The sequence below is a fragment of the Pelobates fuscus genome, chromosome 4, assembly GCF_036172605.1.
Source record: "Pelobates fuscus isolate aPelFus1 chromosome 4, aPelFus1.pri, whole genome shotgun sequence".
Classification (NCBI taxonomy): Eukaryota; Metazoa; Chordata; class Amphibia; order Anura; family Pelobatidae; genus Pelobates; species Pelobates fuscus.
In genome coordinates this window covers 144353741-144375571 of record NC_086320.1, presented here as the reverse complement: position 1 = coordinate 144375571, position 21831 = coordinate 144353741, and the positions used below count along the sequence as shown (strand labels likewise).

General features: G+C 41.1%; 1 protein-coding gene across 3 annotated transcripts in view; it reads right to left on the bottom strand.

Moving 5' to 3' along the window:
• ATP9B (ATPase phospholipid transporting 9B (putative)) overlaps nucleotides 1–21831 on the bottom strand; it is a 378894-nt gene that overhangs the window by 250131 nt on the left and 106932 nt on the right. For all 3 annotated transcript variants that reach the window (XM_063451645.1, XM_063451646.1, XM_063451647.1), the window contains one exon: nucleotides 13946–13997. In XM_063451645.1, the coding sequence (XP_063307715.1) occupies nucleotides 13946–13997 (52 nt within the window). The remainder of the gene's footprint in view (nucleotides 1–13945; nucleotides 13998–21831) is intronic.

Sequence of the window (21831 nt, the reverse complement as noted above, 5' to 3'; positions counted from 1 at the left end):
ATGCCCGACCAAGAGAGACTCATGTTTATTATTAATTGCTGTATTGTTTGATTCATATTATTTGTACTACTTTTAACTTCTTGTAATGAATGTTTGTAAATTTCCATCAAAACCGGTGGGCTTCTTCCCACCACACAAAAATAAAGAATTTAAAAAAAAAAAAACTGGACAGAGGGTCACCGGTCCTCTACAGATACATATAACAACGAGTAACACTTATAAAAATAAGATGAAAGAATGTGTCCAGGAGCTACAGTAGACAATGGTATAAAAAGTTATAGAAAGTTATATGCATAAAATACACAAATGAAGAGTCCAATCAAATCATAAATTCACAAATATAGAAGGCAATCTGTGATAACTGAAGTAAAATAAGTCTGCAAGATACTTAAAAAAAATATAGTGTTAAGCAGTAAGTCCACAAAAAATACAGTAAATGCTGGTGAAAGATCAGTCCAAGGTGTGTAACATAGGGATAGTCACACAGAACCTGTATGTATAGATAACACGCAGTATGGCGTGACCCCTAAGTTAATGCTGATATAATTTACTCATGCACAGTAAATATAACTGGTAGAATATCGTGGACTGATCTTTCACCAGCATTTACTCTATTTTTGTGGACTTACTGCTTTATTACTGTTTATTGCAGATGATCATATTGTTTATGTTTTCAATTTAATAAAATATGTGTAATTTAGAACTCTTCTCTTTACCCATTACAATAGCTGTCCTTTATTTTTAAATTATCCAAGGTTGTAAAGTGAGTCCTATATAAATTCTCTGGCTTAGATTACTCAATGTTTTACTGCATTTAAACTACTATATAAAATAAGCATATTGCAGAGGTAACATTAATGTCACAATCAATCCAATCAGGATAAATTGCATTCAATTAATTGATTAACAGTCCTGATTTCATAGGTCACAGATTGCAAAGACTTGAAGCCATTTGTATTGGAAAGTTAAGCAGAAACTTCTGCCAATTTAAAAGAACTAGTTTAAAAAAAAAAAAAAGAAAAAAATTAACAATTTGAATCGCATGGCACATATGTTAAAGCGGCACTGTCATGCCGAATCCCGTTTTTTTTTTAACCCCCCTCCCGCCTCCACTACATCCAGTCGACCCCTTAGTCACCCCCAAATGCCCCTAAGCCCCCCACATTACCTCTTTTTTATTCTTTATCTTCTGCACCTATCTATATTCAGGGCGCCGCCATCTTTGTGTGGGTAGGTGAAGTCCCTGTGGGACACGTCATCTACCCACACTACACAGACTGTAAGATTCCCGCACATGCCCAGTGAAACACCTGGACATGCGAACGGGAATTTCATCTATTCATTCATCAGACAGACGAATGAATGAATAGAAAAAATCAGATGAACAAACTAACACTGTGTATCAGTGTTCGTTTGTTCGTTCAGTTTATTACAAGGAGGGAGCTCCCCACCACTTCATAAGCCCCCCCAGGTCCCCCCTCACTCTATGGGGGTCAATATGACCCCCATAATAGCACAAGGGAGATTAAAATCTCCCCAATGCCCCTACTCGCTATACCGCGAGTAGGGGCATGTCCACTAAACAGTGAGCAGCCTGTAAAAAAAAATGGTAATAAGGGGGGGGGGGGACCTACTGTCCTCCCCCCTGGCCCCCACCCCTGAGCGGTGGGTGGGTGGGGGCCCTAATAAAACAATAAGGGGGGGGACCTACTGTCCTCCCCCCTGGCCCCCACCCCTGAGCGGTGGGTGGGGGCCCTAATAAAACAATAAGGGGGGGGGACCTACTGTCCTCCCCCCTGGCCCCCACCCCTGAGCGGTGGGTGGGGGCCCTAATAAAACAATAAGGGGGTGGGGACCTACTGTCCTCCCCCCCCCCTGAGCGGTGGGTGGGGGCCCTAATAAAACAATAAGGGGGGGGACCTACTGTCCTCCCCCCCTGGCCCCCACCAATGCGCGGTGGGTGGGGGCCCTATATGAGCCACCCCCCCCCATCAAGGTGACTAGGGGTCCCAAGCCATTCTATCCCCTACCTACCCCCCTCACCCTAAAAATAGTGAGGGGGGAATAAAATAACTAACCTGTAAAAAAAAAAAAATTAAACTGCATCTTGCAGCCGCTTAGTAGATAACTCCCTAATTCCCACGGTATCAGGGAGCTATCTACTAAAAGGCTGAAAGACCTGAATTGGTCTTTCAGCCAACTTTACTAATACTAAGTAAAGATTACTTAGTATTCATAAACAATATGCCCCTACTCGCTATACCGCGAGTAGGGGCATGTCTAGTAAGCAGTGAGCAGCCTGTGGCCTGAGCGGTGGGTGGGGGCCCTAATAAAACAATAAGGGGGGGGGGACCTACTGTCCTCCCCCCCGGCCCCCACCCCTAAGCGGTGGGTGGGGGCCCTAATAAAACAATAAGTGGGGAACCTATTGTCCTCCCCCCGGCCCCCACCCCTGCGCGGTGGGTGGGGCCCTAATAAAACAATTAGGGGGGGGACCTATTGTCCTCCCCCCGCCCCCACCCCTGCACGGTGGGTGGGGGCCCTAATAAAACAATAAGGGGGGGGACCTATTGTCCTCCCCCCGGCCCCCACCCCTGAGCGGTGGGTGGGGGCCCTAATAAAACAATAATGGGGGGGGACCTACTGTCCCCCCCCCGGCCCCCACCCCTGAGCGGTGGGTGGGGGCCCTAATAAAACAATTAGGGGGGGGGACCTATTGTCCTCCCCCCCGGCCCCCACCCCTGCGCAGTGGGTGGGGGCCCTAAATGAACCCCCCCATCAAGGTGACTAGGGGTCCCAAGCCCCTAGTCACCCACCCCACCCAAAACATTCTATCCCCTACCTACCCCCCTCACCTTAAAAATAGTGAGGGGGGAATAAAATAACTAACCTGTAAAAAAAAAAAATTAAACTTACCATTTGACGTCTTCTTTTTTCTAAATTCTTCTTCCTTCAGCCCCCAAAAAGGCCAAATAAAAATCCATCATACCCATCGCACTTAAAAAAAAAACAAAAAAAACGAGCGCAAACAAAAATTAATCCATCTTCACCCATGGAGGGCACGCCGCGTACTGAGCTCCGCAGGGCGGGTCAAGGCTTATAAAGCCTTGCCCCGCCCTGCAATTAGGCTTAGAACACAATGATTGGTTGGTTTAAGCCAATCAGAGTGCTTTGTGTCATTTTACAAGCGTGGGAAAATTCCAAAGAACTTTCCCACGCTTGTAAAATGACACAGAGCTTTGTGATTGGATGGATTTCAAAAAAGAGTCCCTACTTTGTCTTATGATTTTAAAGAAAACTAAAGAAGACAGGAAGAAAAGAATAACAGATCCTGAGAGAGGGGGAGAAGAGGAAGAGATTGAGGAAAGGTAAGTTCGGCATGACAGTGCCGCTTTAAGATTAACATGTCAGGTAATAGAGAAAATTTATGACAAACTTACCGTAATTTTCTTTTCCTAGCTATTTCTCATGGCAGCATCACTTATGGGTAGCTTCTCCCTTAGCAGTCACAGGAAAGGAATTAATTAGATTAATTAATCAGACTAATAGGTATAAAGAGTCCCTCCTCCCCTTACAGTCCAATTATAAAGCTGAACAAAATAAAAGAATGGGCGGGAACCCTGATGCTGCCATGAGAAATAGCCAGGACAAGAAAATTATGGTAAGTTTGTCATAAATTTTCTCTATTCCTGGCTAATCATGGCAGCATCACTTATGGGTAATACCCAAGCTCACAGAAATATAGGGTAGGAATAAAGAGACCGAGAAATAAACACTATGCAGACACTCATGCTGCAAATACATTTTATATCAGTGGGATAAAGAAAAAGAAGACAGAACACTCTTCCCAAAGGAGGTGGAAGAAGAGGCCACGTCCAGTTTGTAGTGTTTTATGAACGTCATCAGGAAAGATCAGGTGGCTGCTCTGCAAATATCATCGTATGGAACCTCTGCCCAATTAGTCCATGAAGTCGACAATGCTCTGGTAGAATGTGCTCTTATCTTGTATGAGGAGACTGACCTTTAGAGACATATGCTTTCCTGATTATTAGCGAAATCAACGTTTCAACGTAGATAAAGAAGCTGTCTCACCACTCCTAGCTCCTGAAGGTAGAACGAAGAGTTGGTCAGTCTTTTTGTATGACTTAGAACGAAAAAGGTATTAAGACAGACAGTTCTTAACATCCAAACATTGCCACCTAACTACTTCATTAGAAGTTGGATTGGGATAGAATGATGGAAGGACCACTTCTTGAGAGAGATGAAACTGGGAGACCACCTTAGGAAGAAACGCAGGTTTTGGTCTCAGACACACCCTATCCTGATAGATCTGTAGAAAGGAAGGCATGATGGAAAAGGCTTTAATCTCCGAAATTCTTCTTGCGGAAGTAATAGCCACCAAAAACAAAGTCTTGTAAGTCAGAAGGGTAGTATCCAAATTTTCAAGGGGAACAGACAGACCAAAGTCCGGGGTACCGGATCTGGAAGGTGGTCTCAACCTGAAAGCTGCCTTGAAGAATCTTGAGATCAAAGGATCCGAAGCCCATCAGATATTGCATATTGCTGAAAGAGTAGAGAGTTTCTTCTTGGAGGAAATCCAGGATCTGAGTATTGCAAGGTTAACCAATGCCTATTCTCTGAATATATCCCAGATTCTATGGGAGCACGAGGAAGTAGAACCCTTCCTAGACTGCAAAAGGGGATTGACCACTGCTTCCGAAAGGCCTAATGGTCAAAGTCTTTCCTTTTCAAAACCCAGACCCCCAACTTGAGGGGTTTTGGATGAGGATGGGAGATTGGGCCCTGAGTCAGCAGATCCTTCATTATCGGAAGAGGCAAAGGCCGTACCTGATTCATCATGGTTAAGAGAGGAAACCATGGCCAGATCGGGATTATGACAATTACTTTTTTGCCTTCTGTCCAAACCTTCCGCAGGAATCTGGGTATCATGGGTAGCGAAGGGAATGCATACCCCAGATCAAACGACGAATGAAGGGAGAGAGCATCCTGGCCCATCATTAGATTGTCCGGATGGATAGAGTAGTAACTCTCTACCTGACAATTCTGGTAAGTCGCCATCAGGTCGACCTGGGGCATACCCCACCGATGGGCAATCCATGAGAAGACTGCCGGGTGCAGCCTCCATTCCCCTGGAAGAATTTCTGTTCTGCTGAGGAAGTCCGCTGTAACATTCTCTGAACCCGGAAGAAAGATTGCCTTGGAGACTGTTCATGGCCACTTTCATCAAGGGAGCTAGTTCCTTCAAGAGCAATCTGCTTTTTGTGCCTCCTTGGTTGTTCACATACAAGGCAACCGCTCGGTAGTCCGTTTTGTTTAGATTTTTCAATGATCAGAAGGAATTCCAAGATGGCTCTGTAAATGTCCCTGAGCTCCCTTAAATTTGAGTGTAGACGACTCTTCTTGGGTCCACTTCCCTTGTTTCCATGTGGAATTGAAGTGGGCACCCCATCCAAAAGAACTTGCATCTGTTGTAATAACGTTCCAGGGAGGTTCTTCTAACAGGAATCCCTTCGCAAAATTCCTTTTGCCCTTCCACCAGTTCAACCCGTTTCTTACCGGCAGGGGCAGAGTTATCCTTTGCTCCCAATTTGTTTCCATTCTGTCGAATTGAAGAAGGAATCAATTCTGAATAGGATGAAACTTCCATTGGGCTCATTTTAACAGTCCAATTGTTGATGTCAAAGAACCTAGGAGACTCATGACTTCTCTCGCTGAGGCTGTTTTGAGATATTGTAGCTTTCCGACTTTGTCTCTGATTTTTAAGGCCCTTTCTGAAGAGAGGAACACAAGGGCTAAGATTGTGTCTATCACTGCTCCAAGGAATACGATTTTTTGAGAAGGAATTAGTGAGCCACTATCCTTTGGGATGGACCTATGATGAGGATATCGTCCAAGTCCAAGGATATCGTCTAAGATTTTGAAACCTCTTACTCTGATGAAGGCTATTACAGTGACATAAACCTTTGAGAACGTTCTTGGTGCCAAGCTGAGGCCAAACTGGAGGCCCCGGAATTGAAAGTGTTTTCCTAGAGCCCAGAATCGGAGAAATTTTACATGATCGCAGTTTATAGGGATTTGGTAGTAGGCGTTCCTCAAGTCTATCGGAGTCATCCAAGTCCCCTCTTTTGATGCTTTTCAAGATGGTCTGTAAGGAATTCATTTTGAAAGTTCTCACGTTGAGCATGGATTTCACTCCTTTTAAGTTCAGGATAAGACGCCACTTTCCTTGGGGTTTTGGAGCCAAGCACACTGTGGAGTAAACTCCTTTCCTCTTTTGGAATTTCTTCTATAACCCTTTGTTCCAGAAGAATAGAGATGCAACCTTTTATAATGGAATTGACCCAGACATCTGTGTTATTTGCGGCCCACACTGGGTAGAAGAACCTTCTACCCAGTCTTCCTCCCACAATCCCCGAATGGGCCTGAAGACCTTCAGACATTCTTCTGAGAAGGTTCTAGATCCTCTCCCTTTGGAAGCCTTATAGGTCGATGAATGGGAGAAGCTTTTCCAAGAGGAATTTCTAGAATACTACCTTTCTTGTTTTTTAGCTCCTGCTGTCCCAAAAGGATCAATCCTTGAAGTATTTAGTCTTCCAGGAAGAGGAAAAAGCAAAAAAAAAAAGCTGTTTTGCCATCTGCAGCCTTTTGTATGTAGTCTTCCAGAATCTTACCAAATAATAAATCCCCCTGCAACGGAAGGCTACACAAAGACGCCTTGGAGGCATAGTTGGCTCACCATTAATTAAGCAGTAAGGCCCTTCTAGAGGCCACAGACAGGGCCATACCTTTAGCACTCATACGAGTGATGTCTAAAGAGGATTCTGAGCAAAATTCTGTAGCAAGGCTGAAGTCCTTGAGACTCTCCAGGAGATGTTCCTTGCGGATTCCACGGTCAATGTCCTCCTCCAGATTTGCGAGCCATACTCTTAAGGCCCTTGAGAGAGTGGTTAGCGCCACCGCCGGATGAGGGCGGAGCCTAGGGCTAAATAAGATTTTATGAGATCCCCATCCATACGTTTTTCCATAGGTTCTCTAAGGTCGGCCATGGAGTCAATGGGGAGCAAAGTTTTCTTATATATATGCCATATGAATCACGGCAGCATCTATATTTGGGACTGAGTTCCATACTTTGCAGTCAATGGCAGAGTAAGGATATATCCTTGTGAATTTATTCTTTAAGGTGGATTTTCTTTCCGGCTTGTTCCATTCTTAAAGGATTGCGTGCCTGATTGAAGAATGCACTGGTAATGTTGGACTATTAGGCTTTAGATCCTCAAAGAACCTGTCAGCCTCTCTAAACTCTGACTTCTCTTCCGTGAGACTAAGAGTGTCCCTGATAAGGGTAATCAGCCTATCAATAGACTTGGAGTCAAGAGACCTGGTGGTATATTCCACTTCCTCCTCACCATCATCTAAGACCTCCCACATATCAGGGTCTTCTTCAGACATGAAGACTGAGGTTTTGCTCTGCATCTTTTATATGGACCAGTTTTATCAGTTGTAGACTTAAAGACTTCAGGAATAGCTTGGGAAATCCAGAGCTTAAGGTCGTCCTGTGGGGAACTTCTATTGCAAGCATCCGCTATTTCCAATAAGCATTCTCTGCAGACATTCTTTACCTGAAGTGCAGAGGATGAAACTTGCTTTCCTTGGGGGAAAATTCAATGTTTTGCTGGGGATGAAACAAAGCCATATATAAAACATATTAAAGGCTTATACTGGCACTCTTTTATGATAAAAAAAAAAAAAGATAAAGTAAAAGTAATTTGGCTCACCTATGTTTTCTAGAGAGGGATCTTGCAGAGGCAAAGAGAGAATCCATACTATAATGGAAAATCAATAGAAAATGTCAATAGACAAAGTCCAAATCCCAGAAAAGCAGAAGTAAATACTGAATGCAAATGAGAGTATTCCCAAAAAAGTAGAAAAGCCTACCTCTGAAGTTGAGACACAATTCAAGCAGCCACACAGAAAATCCACTAACTTCAATCCTTCACACGGCAAAGAAAGCAGTAGTGCGCCCAGGAACACCAACAGCTGATGCAGCAGGCACACGGGAAACATCAGCTCTGGCTGATTTAAAAAGTGCTGTGAAAAACTAAAGGTCCGCGCGTGCGCGCTGACGCTGGAACGCATGTTATGCGTTCCAAGTGTTCATGTCAAACCCGCGCGACCCCCACGCGTCACTTCCAGTCCCGCAGGTGACAACCGCAAACGTCACTTACTCTCTATGGAACGCACTACCGCATTCCAGCAAACGAACAGCGGACTGACCGGGAAAAGATGTCCAGGGAAACCAAACAGTCAATGAGGTAAGACAGTACAAAACTCTCTTGGGGACCGCATAGGAGGAAACAAAAGTGTCCCAACAATGGTACCCTAAGGAGGACTGCATCATAATAGTATGGAACCCAATGGTCTGCCACGTGAGGGGGATATTTTGGCGCCATTTATAGGGGCAACACCAAAGGGGAATTTTTAAGGAGGTCCGACCCCACAATTTACCTTGTAGACGTGTCTCCCTCAGAACACCATACAAATCCCAAGTAGCAGTTCAGTACATACACTGAACCTGACCCAATTAGTCCTGCTTTTGCAGGCTGTTTACTGGGCCCTTGAAATGAAGAGAAGCTGAACTACATTTGGAAAGAAACGACGACAAACGCAGGAAGGCGGCCAAAAAAGGTGTGCAAAGTCCTGTAGAAACAGCTAAGGATAGGAAAAAAGACTGTGGTGTAAGGGGACTCTTTATACCTATCAGTCTAATTAATTAATCTAATTAATTCCTGTCCTGTGACTGCTAAGGGGGGAGCTACCCATAAGTGATGCTGCCATGATTAGCCAGGAAAGTAATTTTACAAAAGTCCTTGCAGGCTGAAAGACTATTAAAGGCAGCTATAAATCATTTGGTTGGCACTTAACAATTATCAAAATTAGGATATTAAGAGCTGTTGACATTTTTTTTATATGAAGTCAGAAATGTTGGCATTTTTATTAGAGGAAGCAGAGATTTTCTTTTGATCCAATACTCTCTTTTCATAAGAAAATATTTTTAAATATGGTGCACATAATTATTATCAAAGTAAACTGGACTCCCATCCAGTGGTAACTTCTCTAAATATTGGTCAGCAAAGAACAGCAGCAGCACTTGCTAGAAGCAAAGTGAAACCCAGTATCATGGACAGTCAGGTTCCAACTGTCAGGAATACTAGCTGATCATGCACACAGAATACTATAACACACCAAGGACTAAGGATAACGTATAACCAGACCTTAGAATGGCTGGACTTAACGTATCCAAGAATAGTCAGAATACTTGCCAAAGTCAGGGATACAGAACGAGACAACGATGAGGGAAAGTCAAAAGTCAAGGATACCAGAAATCAGGGAAGTCAAAACTAAGCCAAAGTCAAATACCAGAAATACTACTAACAGGAGCACTCTCTCGGATAACCAGCAAAGGGAAACCACGACAGGGCAATGAGTAAATGGAGAAATTAGTTTAAATAACCCTCTTGCAGATATGATTGGCCGTAACCGGCCTTTGACCCCAAAACGTGCGAGTCTTTTGCATGACGTCACACGCACGTCGACGCCGTCATAACCAATATGGCGTGGATCCGCAGCGGTCGGCGTCCACACTGGCGCAGGACTGGTGAGCGGCACCTCCATTACCGCTAGGATGTCAATTTTCAGTGAAAACATCATACGGTGAGGATGAATACATGACACCAACAAACTAAAGTGGTCCACAAGGAGCTGAAAGACACTGCAATAGGCACAAAATAAGCTGCTATTAAGTGTGTAAGTTTTGGATACTTCATTCTCCCACTTTTTGTATAGCTGAATTTCTAACAAGGTGTTCGGTACCCGATGACCTCAAATGGGGATCAAATATCAATAGAATTTAGCGTATTATGTTGCACCTCTCCAAGTTAACTGAAAATAGATCCAACGCTGAATAATATTTTTTGAGTTCTACCATATGAAGCCCTGGTACACAGCAGTGAACATAAGATCTGCAAAGAACTCACTGGCTGCCCATTTAAAATAGGATTTGAAAGCACCTCAAAATAAATGGGTCTGGCAATAAAGGAACACTCTCTATTTCAAGCTTTCCCAGCGTCAGCTATTCCCTACCTTTTCACAGGGAATACACGAATCCTGTCACCAAATGTTAGTGTTGGTAGGCTATTGTATCTCAATTCAAGTTGTAAAAGAATAAAATATGCTTGGTTTATTGTATTAAAAGTAAAATTTTATATTTCTATGTCACAAGTTAGTGGATCTTCTACTAAGTTTGCATGTGCAAATCGCAAATTAAAAGTTTTTTGGTTTTTTTTTCAAGTCACTACAGGCATGAAAAGATGTCTCTGTCATGTGTCCTCCTGTTAGGTCTTCCTCAAAACCGCATGAAGACATATTATTTTAGAATATCATGCAACACATTCTAGGAAATGAGGTAAATACCAAAATGCACAGAGCTTAAAGACATTGTCTGAGAAAATAAACAAACAAACTTATCTTCTCAGTGTTAGATACACACTCCACAATTACTAGTTTACTGAAGTATATGAGGTACCAAGTGCTCTCTAGTATAAATTACTTTATAAATTGTACATTCAGTAAAAAAAAACAAAAAAAAATAAACACTCAATTTGACAGTGTGATTCATAGCCGAATGCCTACCCACTGAGCAAGAGGGCATGGATATGATAAAATCATGTAAGCAGGTTTTTGTCCCACAGAATTACAACTATGCATGAAATCACAAAAAAGATAATCCTATTCCTTACTGAATCATCGCCAGCTGCTCAATTGTTCGATTTAGAAAGGCTTCAATTGTGTGGAACCCATGGATGTCTTTGGGTCCAATTTCAAAGATATGCTTATGAAACAAAAGCCAATAACAATCTAATTTATTGTAGCTCCCAACAAGGAACCCATGACAACTGTTGCAGTTTTCATTATCTTCATAAAACTAGAAATGACCACCACTTCTCGACGTTCGGAAAGAATGGGCACACATTATATATTTCATATCCATCCATATTATTTATATATATATATATATATATATATATATATATATATATATATATATATATATATATATACACACACACACACACACACACATACATATATATAAAAAGGTGGGAAACCTGGTATTGTGGGAGGGATTTAGTCCCTATAAAAAACCCTACAAATCCCTCCCCTTACCTGTAGCATCACTGTGAAGTGGGAGGTGTGCCAGTCTATTGTTACCTGCTGTGCAAACAACTGGATCAGCTCGTGCCGCAGTTGTTTAGCCCAGTTTAGCCCAGTTCTGCAGTGCTCAGATGGCCTGCTCTCGGACGGAGCTTTGAAGTCGGATTGCCGGACCGGACAGCAGACTTCACGGCTGAATGGTACTACCGAATTACTAAATGTATCAGCCTCACAATGCATTGTTGCATAAAACTGTTCAAGTTGCTTCCTTCAAAAAAATAAAAATAAAATAATAATGTAAAAGTTAACCCTTTGAGTTCAGTGCTCTGTGTTGGTATTACGGCTAATTGGGTATTATGGTCAAAAAATGGCCAGTGTATTGTTTGCTTTATTCTACCTCTCAGACTCAATGTTGCACAGTCAAACGCTTTCTATACTTGCAGCTCAGATCTCTTGCTCTATATTTCGTGTCCATTTTCAAACACATATGTTTTGTTTATCTCTGGTGTGTCTCTTTCCAAGCCACCTTTGCATACTGACAGTTGGCTCGGTTAGCATTTTCCCGTCCGTTCCGTTGAGCTTTCAGATTTCTACCCTTATGACGACTTCTGCTGAGGGGTTTATCATTATGATTGGATTTTATTTTGTTTTGTAGAATCACAGATATAGGTCAAAACGTTGCCATTAGGCCCTCTCTTTTTCAGGTGTTATTTGAACAAATGCCTAGTTCACTAAGGAACAAGCTCCATCTATTTCCAGAAGTCTAGGAAGTAGTGTTATTCCTTTGTTTCAGGAAGTAGTGTTATTCCTTTGTTTCAATGACAGCCGCTTGAGGCGCTTCCGCGCTTCTCACTGTGATTTTCACAGTGAGAAGAAGCCAGCGTCCATAGGAAAGCATTGAGAATGCTTTCCTATGAGACTGGCTGAATGTGCGCGCGGCTCTTGCCGCGCATGCACATTCAGCCGATGACATCATAAGAGGGAGGAGAGTCCCAGAGCCCAGCGCTGGAAAAAAGGTAAGGGGGTTAACCCCTTCCTCCCCCTTCAGCGCCACGGGAGTGGGACCCTGAGGGTCGGGGCACCCTCAGGACACTATAGTGCCTGGAAAACGAGTTTGTTTCCCTGGAACTATAGTGGTCCTTGAATACTGTTTGCTTTTACTGCAATAAAATACACATATTTGTATTCAGCGATGTCTCACGTGTAAAACCGCAACCCCTTTGCACAGTTATATGGTGTTTTGGGATGTTACAGGGTCGAATATAGCATTTTACATTTTTCTGTTTTTTCACATTGAAATTCGCCAGATTGACTACATTGCCTTTGAGACCCAGGAATAGTAGGCAACCCAAGGTATTGTAAATGGGATATGTCCAGTATTTTTTTTAGTAGCCACTTAGTCACAAACACTGGCCAAAGTTAGTGTTATTTGTTTGTGTGTAAAAAATGCAAAAAACTAATTTGAATGCCAATTTTGACCACTGTTTGTGACTAAGTGGCTACTAAAAAAGACCGGACATGTCCCATTTCCAATACCTTGGGTTGTCTACTTTTGCAAATGATATGCCATCATTGGGGTAATTCTCATTCCTGGGCTACCATACGGTCTCAAAGGCAACGTATACTAAATACAAAGGTACAAGACATTTGTAGTGGAATTTAACCTAAGTCAGTAGAAGAGCAGATGCAGAGGGGCATTCATTTGAACCCTAATACACATAGAGTGCAGTCACCCCATCCCCTTTTTTATTTTTAAAACCAAAGACGAATCTAAATTAGAAGAAAATATAGCTTTAAAAAAGTGTTCATCTGAAGTGGATTCCTTTATTTAAAAGATTTGACCATTTCTCATAACTTTATTCATCTAGGAATTCGAAAGTGCAATTTCAACAATCTAAATTATACCCAAGCAAGGGGTGTGGAAATGTAAAATAAAAGATGGTAACCCAATCTATTTGCCTTAACACACATAATAATTACAAATACACAAATACAAAGTATGTAAACCCAGGGGTGTATGTGTAGGGATGCTCACTGTTTGTAAATGCAGGATGTAAGATGTAAATGTATGGATGCAATGAGTGTCACTGCCTGTGATAGTGTATGTATGTATGTCAGTGGCCTGCATGTTTGTGTGTGTAAATGCATGTCTAGTGATTGGGTGGGGGTGTGTGCACATATTGTGTGTACATGTGAAATGTAAAAGCCATTTTGCCATTTCACCCACAGCATGGTAAGGTTTGTTTTGTCAATCTAAGAGTTGTGAATATGAGGAAGGGGGGGCAGAAATCACAGCTTTTACTTGGATCCAACCTATCTTGAACATGCCTACTGAGGACAAAACCTTTACAGTATCCATATTTTTGATCCCACACATATACATAAAGTGCTAATGGTGCAATTTGATTGTACACAACATGACTAAAAAGAAGACAACAAATGCCTGTCTGGCCCCCATATCTACATGTCCTGGTGTGTTGGGCTATAGGAATTTCACTTTCCTGCACACAATGCTATTTTTGGTCAAGTGGCCTAAAATGAATACAGATATTATTATAATTAACATTTATATAGTACCTATATATTCTGCAGTACTTTACAATTATAGAAAGGGGATGTTGAGAGGTGAAGTAAGTCTGTTTAAATAATCTATGAGGAATTGAGCTAGGCATATTGTATTGTTCACTGACTACAACGATGCAGTTTAAAATACCTGTTTTTTCAGAGGTTCGGAGAAACACCATGTCAGCAGGGATTCTCTGGTTCTGTAAATAAATAAATGTACACATAAAAAAATAATTCCTGTAAAGATATGCTCAGTAGTATTATCAACCAAAGGTCACAATTGGGATTGAAATGCAATTAAAATAGGATTTATTTCTGTACTTTATATTCCGCATTTGCAATTTAGAAATCAATATTTTAGAAAAATTATACAATAAATAAGCAACAGTTAAGCCTTCCAAATTCTCCCAATTGGTAAACCATTTAAACATACCATGAATTTCAATTAGGTTTGTAATCATTTCACGTTGTTATATACACACATCTGATTTGCTATAAGGTAAACTTTATAAGAAATGAAGCAAAACAAGTTTCACATCTAAGCAAATAATTTTGGGGGAAAAAAGACCCATAAACAGTAAACACCAAATGAAAGATACTGCATTTCTGTTCCTAAAGAATAAACAGATGTATATACAGTTCACAATACCGACATAATGTGTAGTTAAGCTTTCTTTAATAAATAACAAATGCCCATTAAACTACTTTACCCAAGGTGGAAAGGGGTACTAACTCCCAGGGAAAAATTGGTCAAGTGACAAGTATACCCTTCAGTTACTTACCACCAGACTATACCCACTAGATATGCTGGTGAATTTTATGGAGCTATATAGTCCAAATTGGCCTGACTCTTGCAAAAAAAGTCAGACTAAGATTACCTTACTTATAGTTACTTATCCCTTGTCTTAGATACTAATATGGATTTTTTTTTTTTAAATCATTTAATTGTTTATGAAACTTTACAAAAACAAAACAAACTAGGCAAAGTAGAGTACATGATCGAGCATGTAAGCTCACTGAGCTGGGCCCTCCACCCCCTCTGTTCCTGTACGTCCAGATGTCTGGTTACAATTACATGTCTGTTAGTCCACCCACTGTACAGCGCTACGGAATCTGATGGCGCTATATAAATAATAAAATAATAATAATAATCAACTGCAGACCATTAAACTGTCCACATCAAACACGATACTGACCATTCTATTATACTACCAACCAAAATGATACCATCAACTTATTGATGGCAAATAGATGCAAAACAAGACAAAAGAACCCGTTTGTCAGTTTATCCCGAAAAGCTGGAATAAGAAAAAAAAAAATCATGGCTTCTAGACAATGCAGTCTGCTAGTTAGTGACATGATGACATCATACAAAAACTACCATAAAACTCTGTTAGACAGCAGAAGCTTGGCAGATGTTCTTGCTGTGTATATTTATTTAGCACAGCCTATTCATATAGAGTGCAAAAGGCTGACCTAAGGCTGAGGAAGCACACTGTGCATTCAGCCATTTACAGATGTTTTACACATCTGTTCTTTTCAGTAAAGCTTTTTGATTGTAATACTAACTGTGACATAAAAAAGATTTTTTCAAAGACAATCTAGCCCCATATGTTAACGTACAGTTTTACCCACGTTTATTAGAGATTTCTGCATTTTTTATTTTTTTTTAGGATTTTATTTTATAAACAGACTGAATACAGAGAATTTATATTGGTAAATAAAATCACAAATTTTCACTACAGTCAAATCTTTTAGGACATATGGCAAGGTTAAATCTGCTATTAAATACAGTATCTTAATAAACTGAAACATGACACCAAACTGGGTTGAAGAAAAAATTGTTATACCAAAAATCAGTACTAAAATCAATTAAAAATGGGGGCAATGGGCACTATGCAACTACTCCTGGTGAATGACAGTTTGTCAACAGTGCTCACCATACAATTTTGCAGATATGAACATGTATTTATAAAGCAACAACAATCAATTTATCATTGCACAACACTACATAAAACATACATATAGTAGTATCTTTACGCCAGAAGAAAGGCCTGATAGTCACAAAAAGATGTTTCAAGAGGTCATTTTAATATTCATGCCACAGGGATACGCAGTCTGCAATCACTGGGTTAAAAATCAGAATCCAACACTCACTTAGCAACCACTCTCATAGCATTGAAAGAAGGGTACCACTACCAGTGACAAGCACAGCATTAATAACTCTGTGTGTATCTGCTTTCCAAGTCTCCTTCTCACAGAGATCAGGAGTGAACGTGAGAAATGGAAATAATTTAATGGTCTTCCCCTTTTATCCAGTGTTAAAAGTGCCCCTCCATCCGAAAGAAATTGATATAATTGGAGTTATACAGGGACCAAGAAGAGGACTACAAGTCCATCCTCAGACATTGCAATATGCATATGAAATATGGATGTATAGAGTTAACTGTAGATACTGTTGATAACATCTATAGAAAACAATGAATGTGGAAAAGTGGCACTTCGATTTATAGAATTTATCTCGGTGAAGCTGCTGAAAACACTCTGTGGGTACTCCAACCTCCCACTATAAGATATAAAAACCACCAAAAACAGTAACTCAGTGTTTCGTTGGTGTTCCACTTCCCAAACTCTCAGCTGAAGTACAGCGCTCTTATAAATATAAATGAACAAGACTTACCCCTCAGTATTAATTGGGGTTGCACATGTAAACAAATGAGAGAACAAAAAAATAGTGTAATATTGTACATAAAGTTAAAGTGCAGTTTGTGCAGTGAGTGATAAGTTCACATTTTCTAGAGCCTTTTCTATGGATATAGGCTCTAAACACTTTAGCTTCCGTGCCTTTAAGGTGCCAAAACGGAACCTCTACTGGTGTGTCTTTTTTTTCTCGTGCAGATCCATATATCAAATAGGAGAGAGAAATATATGTTTATGGGAAAAATGAGACACAAAACCAGCAGCAAAATTTACAACTGATCAGGTCCCAAATGTGGTAGTATAATTTCACCGGTCAAAAAACGTAGCACTTGGTGGCCTGGACACTGAAGGGAGCGGACGCATGGCGGCTGAGCTCACGTCGTATAATCCACAGATATACAAAGAAAGGCGCTCAACGGCCCGATCAAGCCAGGCAACAAGCCTAACAAAACTGCCCGACATGGGGAAAAAGGCGAAAAAGCAGAAAACCCTAAATGGGGTAAGCTCCCGCGATATTGGGGACCTCCTGCAACAGAGGCCTAAACCTAAAATGGCGGCGCCTCCCGACTCTCCCTATACCTCCTCCGAGGAGGAAGACATGGATGCCCTGGACAAGATCCCCCACACTATGGGCCATATATCCACACCACTACCAGAGGACCTATCCGCCCCAGCCACCAAAGGAGACATAAAGGCCCTCATAAACAATATTCGGGCCTTCTTCAATGCTGACCTTGATATTGTACGCAAAGATATCGTGGTGGTCACGGCCCGAGTAGGGGCAACAGAAGAACACCTCTCCACGGTGGCCCACCAACAGGAAAAAAGCCTTGAGCACATCCGAAGCCTACAGGCGGCCCACAAGGCATTACAGATCAAAATAGACACCATGGAAGATAACCGAAGGCGCAACAACCTCAAAATTAGAGGAATTGCTGAATCGGTCGACGACCACGAGCTGCCACACTTTCTCAGGCGCCTCTTTGCCTCCCTAATGCCGCAACGCTCAACGCTCAGCTGCTTTCACCTTGCAAAATCTACCAGGGCACCGGCGGGAGCTACCCGCGATGTGCTAATACGCTTCATACTGAGCCGGGATAGAGCGGCGGTCCAGGAGGCGGTGAAGAACAAAATGCCCTATGACTTCGAGGATATGCGACTGCTATTTTTACAGGACTTATGTAGGTCAACGCTACAATGGAGAAGGTCCTTTCAAAATGTCACCCAGGCCCTACGATCAGCAGGCATCCAGTACAAGTGGGGCCCCTCACGAACTCTCCAAGCCACCAAAGGAGGCCGCACCTACCCACTCACCTCCGCAGACGAATCTGAAGAATTCTTCCAGAAACTGAGCCTTACCTCGTCCGCAGGCCCAGGAAGCGGTCCACACAGCTCATGGGACGTTGCCAAAGTGATACCTTTCACCCCGAGAGCCGCTGCTGATACCGGCTGAGGGCGGGAAGAACACACAGAAGAGGCCGTTATATGGGCCTACTGTACCAAATAACCTACCAGTTAATAGTTATAATGTGTTCGTATTTTGTTTTCTTGGTTTTATTAATATTATTCTGATGATTTAGCCTCCCTCACTAACAGCGCTAAGTAACATACCGCGCCTTCACAGACAGACCCCCCCCCCCCAATTGCTCAGGGGTTAATGAGCGGCACTCCCCTCATAGCACCCTAGTGAACCCAACCCACGACTATACTCTCACCCCAAAAACGGCCTAAGCGACAGCAAGGGAATGACCAACTACCCAGCCTCACGAATCCATAGCCGCAAGCCAATTAGCACCTACTACCCAAAATCACCCACCATAGGTGGGCATCACGGTGGCCGATGGTCATAGGAGCACTCTCCTCTCCCACGAAAGGTCACTGGGCTCAGCACTGCGCAGCCGAATCCCTACCATCGGTAATCCACCTTACCTATATATGTGCCAACACTGCCTTACATTGGCACCACAAAACACCTATTCCTCTTGTAAACTATCTTATGTTAATCCTTGGTAAACCCCCTTTTTATTTTACTATGTTTATACTTCCATCAACACTGTTATGCAATCACAGGAAACTAGTCGCTATTCCTCTTATTTCGACGTGTGCACAGGAACACGATAAATAGCTGAGACCCTCCATGGTAGCGCACAGACGTGCACTCCGCATACCAATGACCTAATGTGATATAAATATATAAATGTGCAAATGCTCATGCCATTTTTAACTTATATGAACTTATATAAGACGCTGTTGTGGCGAATGTGATAACCTGTACCCACCTGCACAGAAAAAATAAAGAATTTAAAAAAACAAAAAAAAAACGTAGCACTTTTGTACTCAGAAGTACCTGAAAGCTAATTTTACACAAGTCCAGTGAGTTTGATTCTGTTAAACATTTTCAAAAGCACTCATGGGTCAGACCTAGTACAGGAAACACTAAACATACACAAAGTCATCCTCAAATAAACTGAAATATTACCTTTATTACTTCATATAAAAAAAACTAAATATATATATATATATATATCTGGAGATCATCATATCAGGACATGTGAAACGTGTAAGACAGTGGTTCCAGTTTATCTGTATCATAGCACCCCCCTATGAGTATTTATTTTAATTTTACTTGAGGTTGGTCCTGTTTTGGCGTTTTTTGTGCGCGGTCAGACCTATGCATGTATTTGAATATTGATTACAGGTGGACAGTCACCAACTACACTCAATTAGAGAGACCATTGGCACTTACATGTTGTATATAAGTAGAATTTTGTGTCCATAAACATTTTCCCCAAATTTGTGCTAATATCAATTTAAGTATTTTTGACTCTTGGTGCTAGGATAAATTGCTCAATACTGATCGTTCATGGCAATGCAATTATCCTAACCAAATAAGAGAAACATTGCAAAGTTGGGTTATGCAAGAGTGTTTTAAACCATTTATTTGATCAGCCTTACTATGAGGTTTTTTTTTTTTTTATTGTGTTCCATGAAACTCCTTTAGAACCTCAGACTAACTTCTGAGGGGGAAAAAATAGCTATCAACGGTTTGTTTCTCAAAGAAACAATTATGACTATGTTGGAAAAATCAACTACATGTCGAGTAAAATATTGCTGCCACTTGATGGGTTATTTTTCTTTAAAGGAACAGTGTAGTCACCAGAATCACTACAGCTGGATGTAGTAGTTCTGGTGTCTATATCCTGTCCCTGCAGTCTTAGCACTGTATACACTGCCTTTTCAGAGATGATGGGAAGGCATTAGATTGGCTGAGATCATCAAGATTGATTATCTCAGCCATGGAGATGGAGCCAGCTGCAGAAAGAGAAATCTGGCAATTAAATAAAATAATAATAAATGGAAAATAAACAATAAATATAAAAATAACAAAACATTAGGGTGGAGAGACAGACTTAGTGTCTGGTTATTTTTCTATTTATTATCTTGCCTATTTTATTCAATTGTTTGTTGCTGCTTCTGGGGTGAGCTGGATTTTCTCTTTTGGATCGAGTGAAGTGGATTAAGATGAGCCTTTTTACTATTTAAATCCTGTGAGTGCAATCCAATAAAGTGTTATTTTAGGTGTTACAGCGCTATGTATCGGTTCTCCCCTTCCCCACACATTTGTAAACCAGGATAAAGGGAAGAAAATGAAGCTCTGCATCTATCCATTTTATTCTGCTCATTACAAATCTAAGTCTGTAAGTTGTAAGTGCAATATATTCCTGAGTCCCGTTTTGGTGTTTACTACACTACTGTGGTCCCTTTGTATTCTATATTGCAGATATTTATATATTGTCTAATGAGAAGAAATAGAGGAATCTTCTTATAACATGCATACTTTTAAGGGTAATGGTTTCTTTTTTTCCACTGGTGTATATTTATTGGGTATTGTGTATTATTATTGGTATGAATCGATGTGCCTACTTGAGTCAGCATGTGTGTCAGCCTGCAAGAGTGGGTGGAGCGAATGGGGAGTTTTCTGTCTAGGGCGGCAAAAATCCTTGCACCAGCCCTGGTTGAATCTACTGTTCCTCAGATAGCAGAGACAACTGAAAAGTTGAAGAAGAAAAAAAAAAATATAAAAAACGCACAATGCTACCAAATCTTTTTTTTCAAACAAAGAAACGAAAATATGATGACAGCTACTTGTCATTTGGATTCACAAGTGCCAGAAATTAAGATTGTCCTGAAGCATAATGCTTACTTTGCAAGAAAATATTGCCAAACAGCTCACTACTACCTGCTAAATTATGTCGTCATTTTGAGCAAAACCATGAAGAGGACATTGCCTTTTTTAAACAAAAGCTTCAGGAGTATCAGAAGACCTTATGAACAAAACATTTCAAAATGAAAAAGTCACAGAGGCTTCTTACATAGTGAGTGATCGCATAGCACTTGCCAGAGAAGCACACACAATAGGGGTATCTCTTATAAAACCATGTGAAAAATAAATAGTGTCATGTATTTTGTAAGTTAGAAGTTGTGTAAAATAATCTATGCTGTGCCACTTTCCAACAAAACTGTATTGCATCGAATTCAGGATCTTGCAAATGACATCCAGACAGAACTAATTTCTCAGTTGCATCAATGTGATGGGTACTCACTGCAATTAGACGAGTCCATAGATGTTGCAGGACTTTGAATTTTGCTGGTTATATAGAATTTGGGATAAATGTATAAATGTGTGCATTAATGGTGCCAAAGCAATCGTTGGAAGAGTGGCAGGCACTGTGACAAGAGTAAGAAATGTAGCAAACAACAGCACCAGTTCTCACTGTGTTCTTCACAGACATGCACTGGTAGCTAAAAATATTTCAATCTCGCTTAAAACTGTGCTAGACAAAGCGGTCCAGATTATTAATTTTACATTATGTGATGCTGGCGTTGTTTAAAACACGAGGGGTCTATACTTCATATCTTTTGGCTTTGCCCGAGCATTACTAAACTATGGGAGGATATAGAAATTTGTTTTAGGATAGCACTGAAGGTTACTATTCCATTCAGACCAGAATGTTTTTTACTCCATATATTTCCTACACAAGTTAGGGAAGAAGCAATATATATGATTATTCATTGCTTAACAGCAACAAAAATTACCATTGCTTATAAATGGAAACAAACACAAACACCAACAATATCAGAGGTCTTGAGCAGATTTGATTCTTTTAGCCTCTATGAAAAAAATGGCAAGTCGAGTTAAGGGTAGAGAGGATCTATACAAACGAAGATGGCATCAGTGGTTGGAAATAAGAGATCAGAATGTGCCAATGATGAATATTGCTACATAGCCCTAAATATAACACAAAGATGTAGCGCGGCCGTGCCGCACCCTGT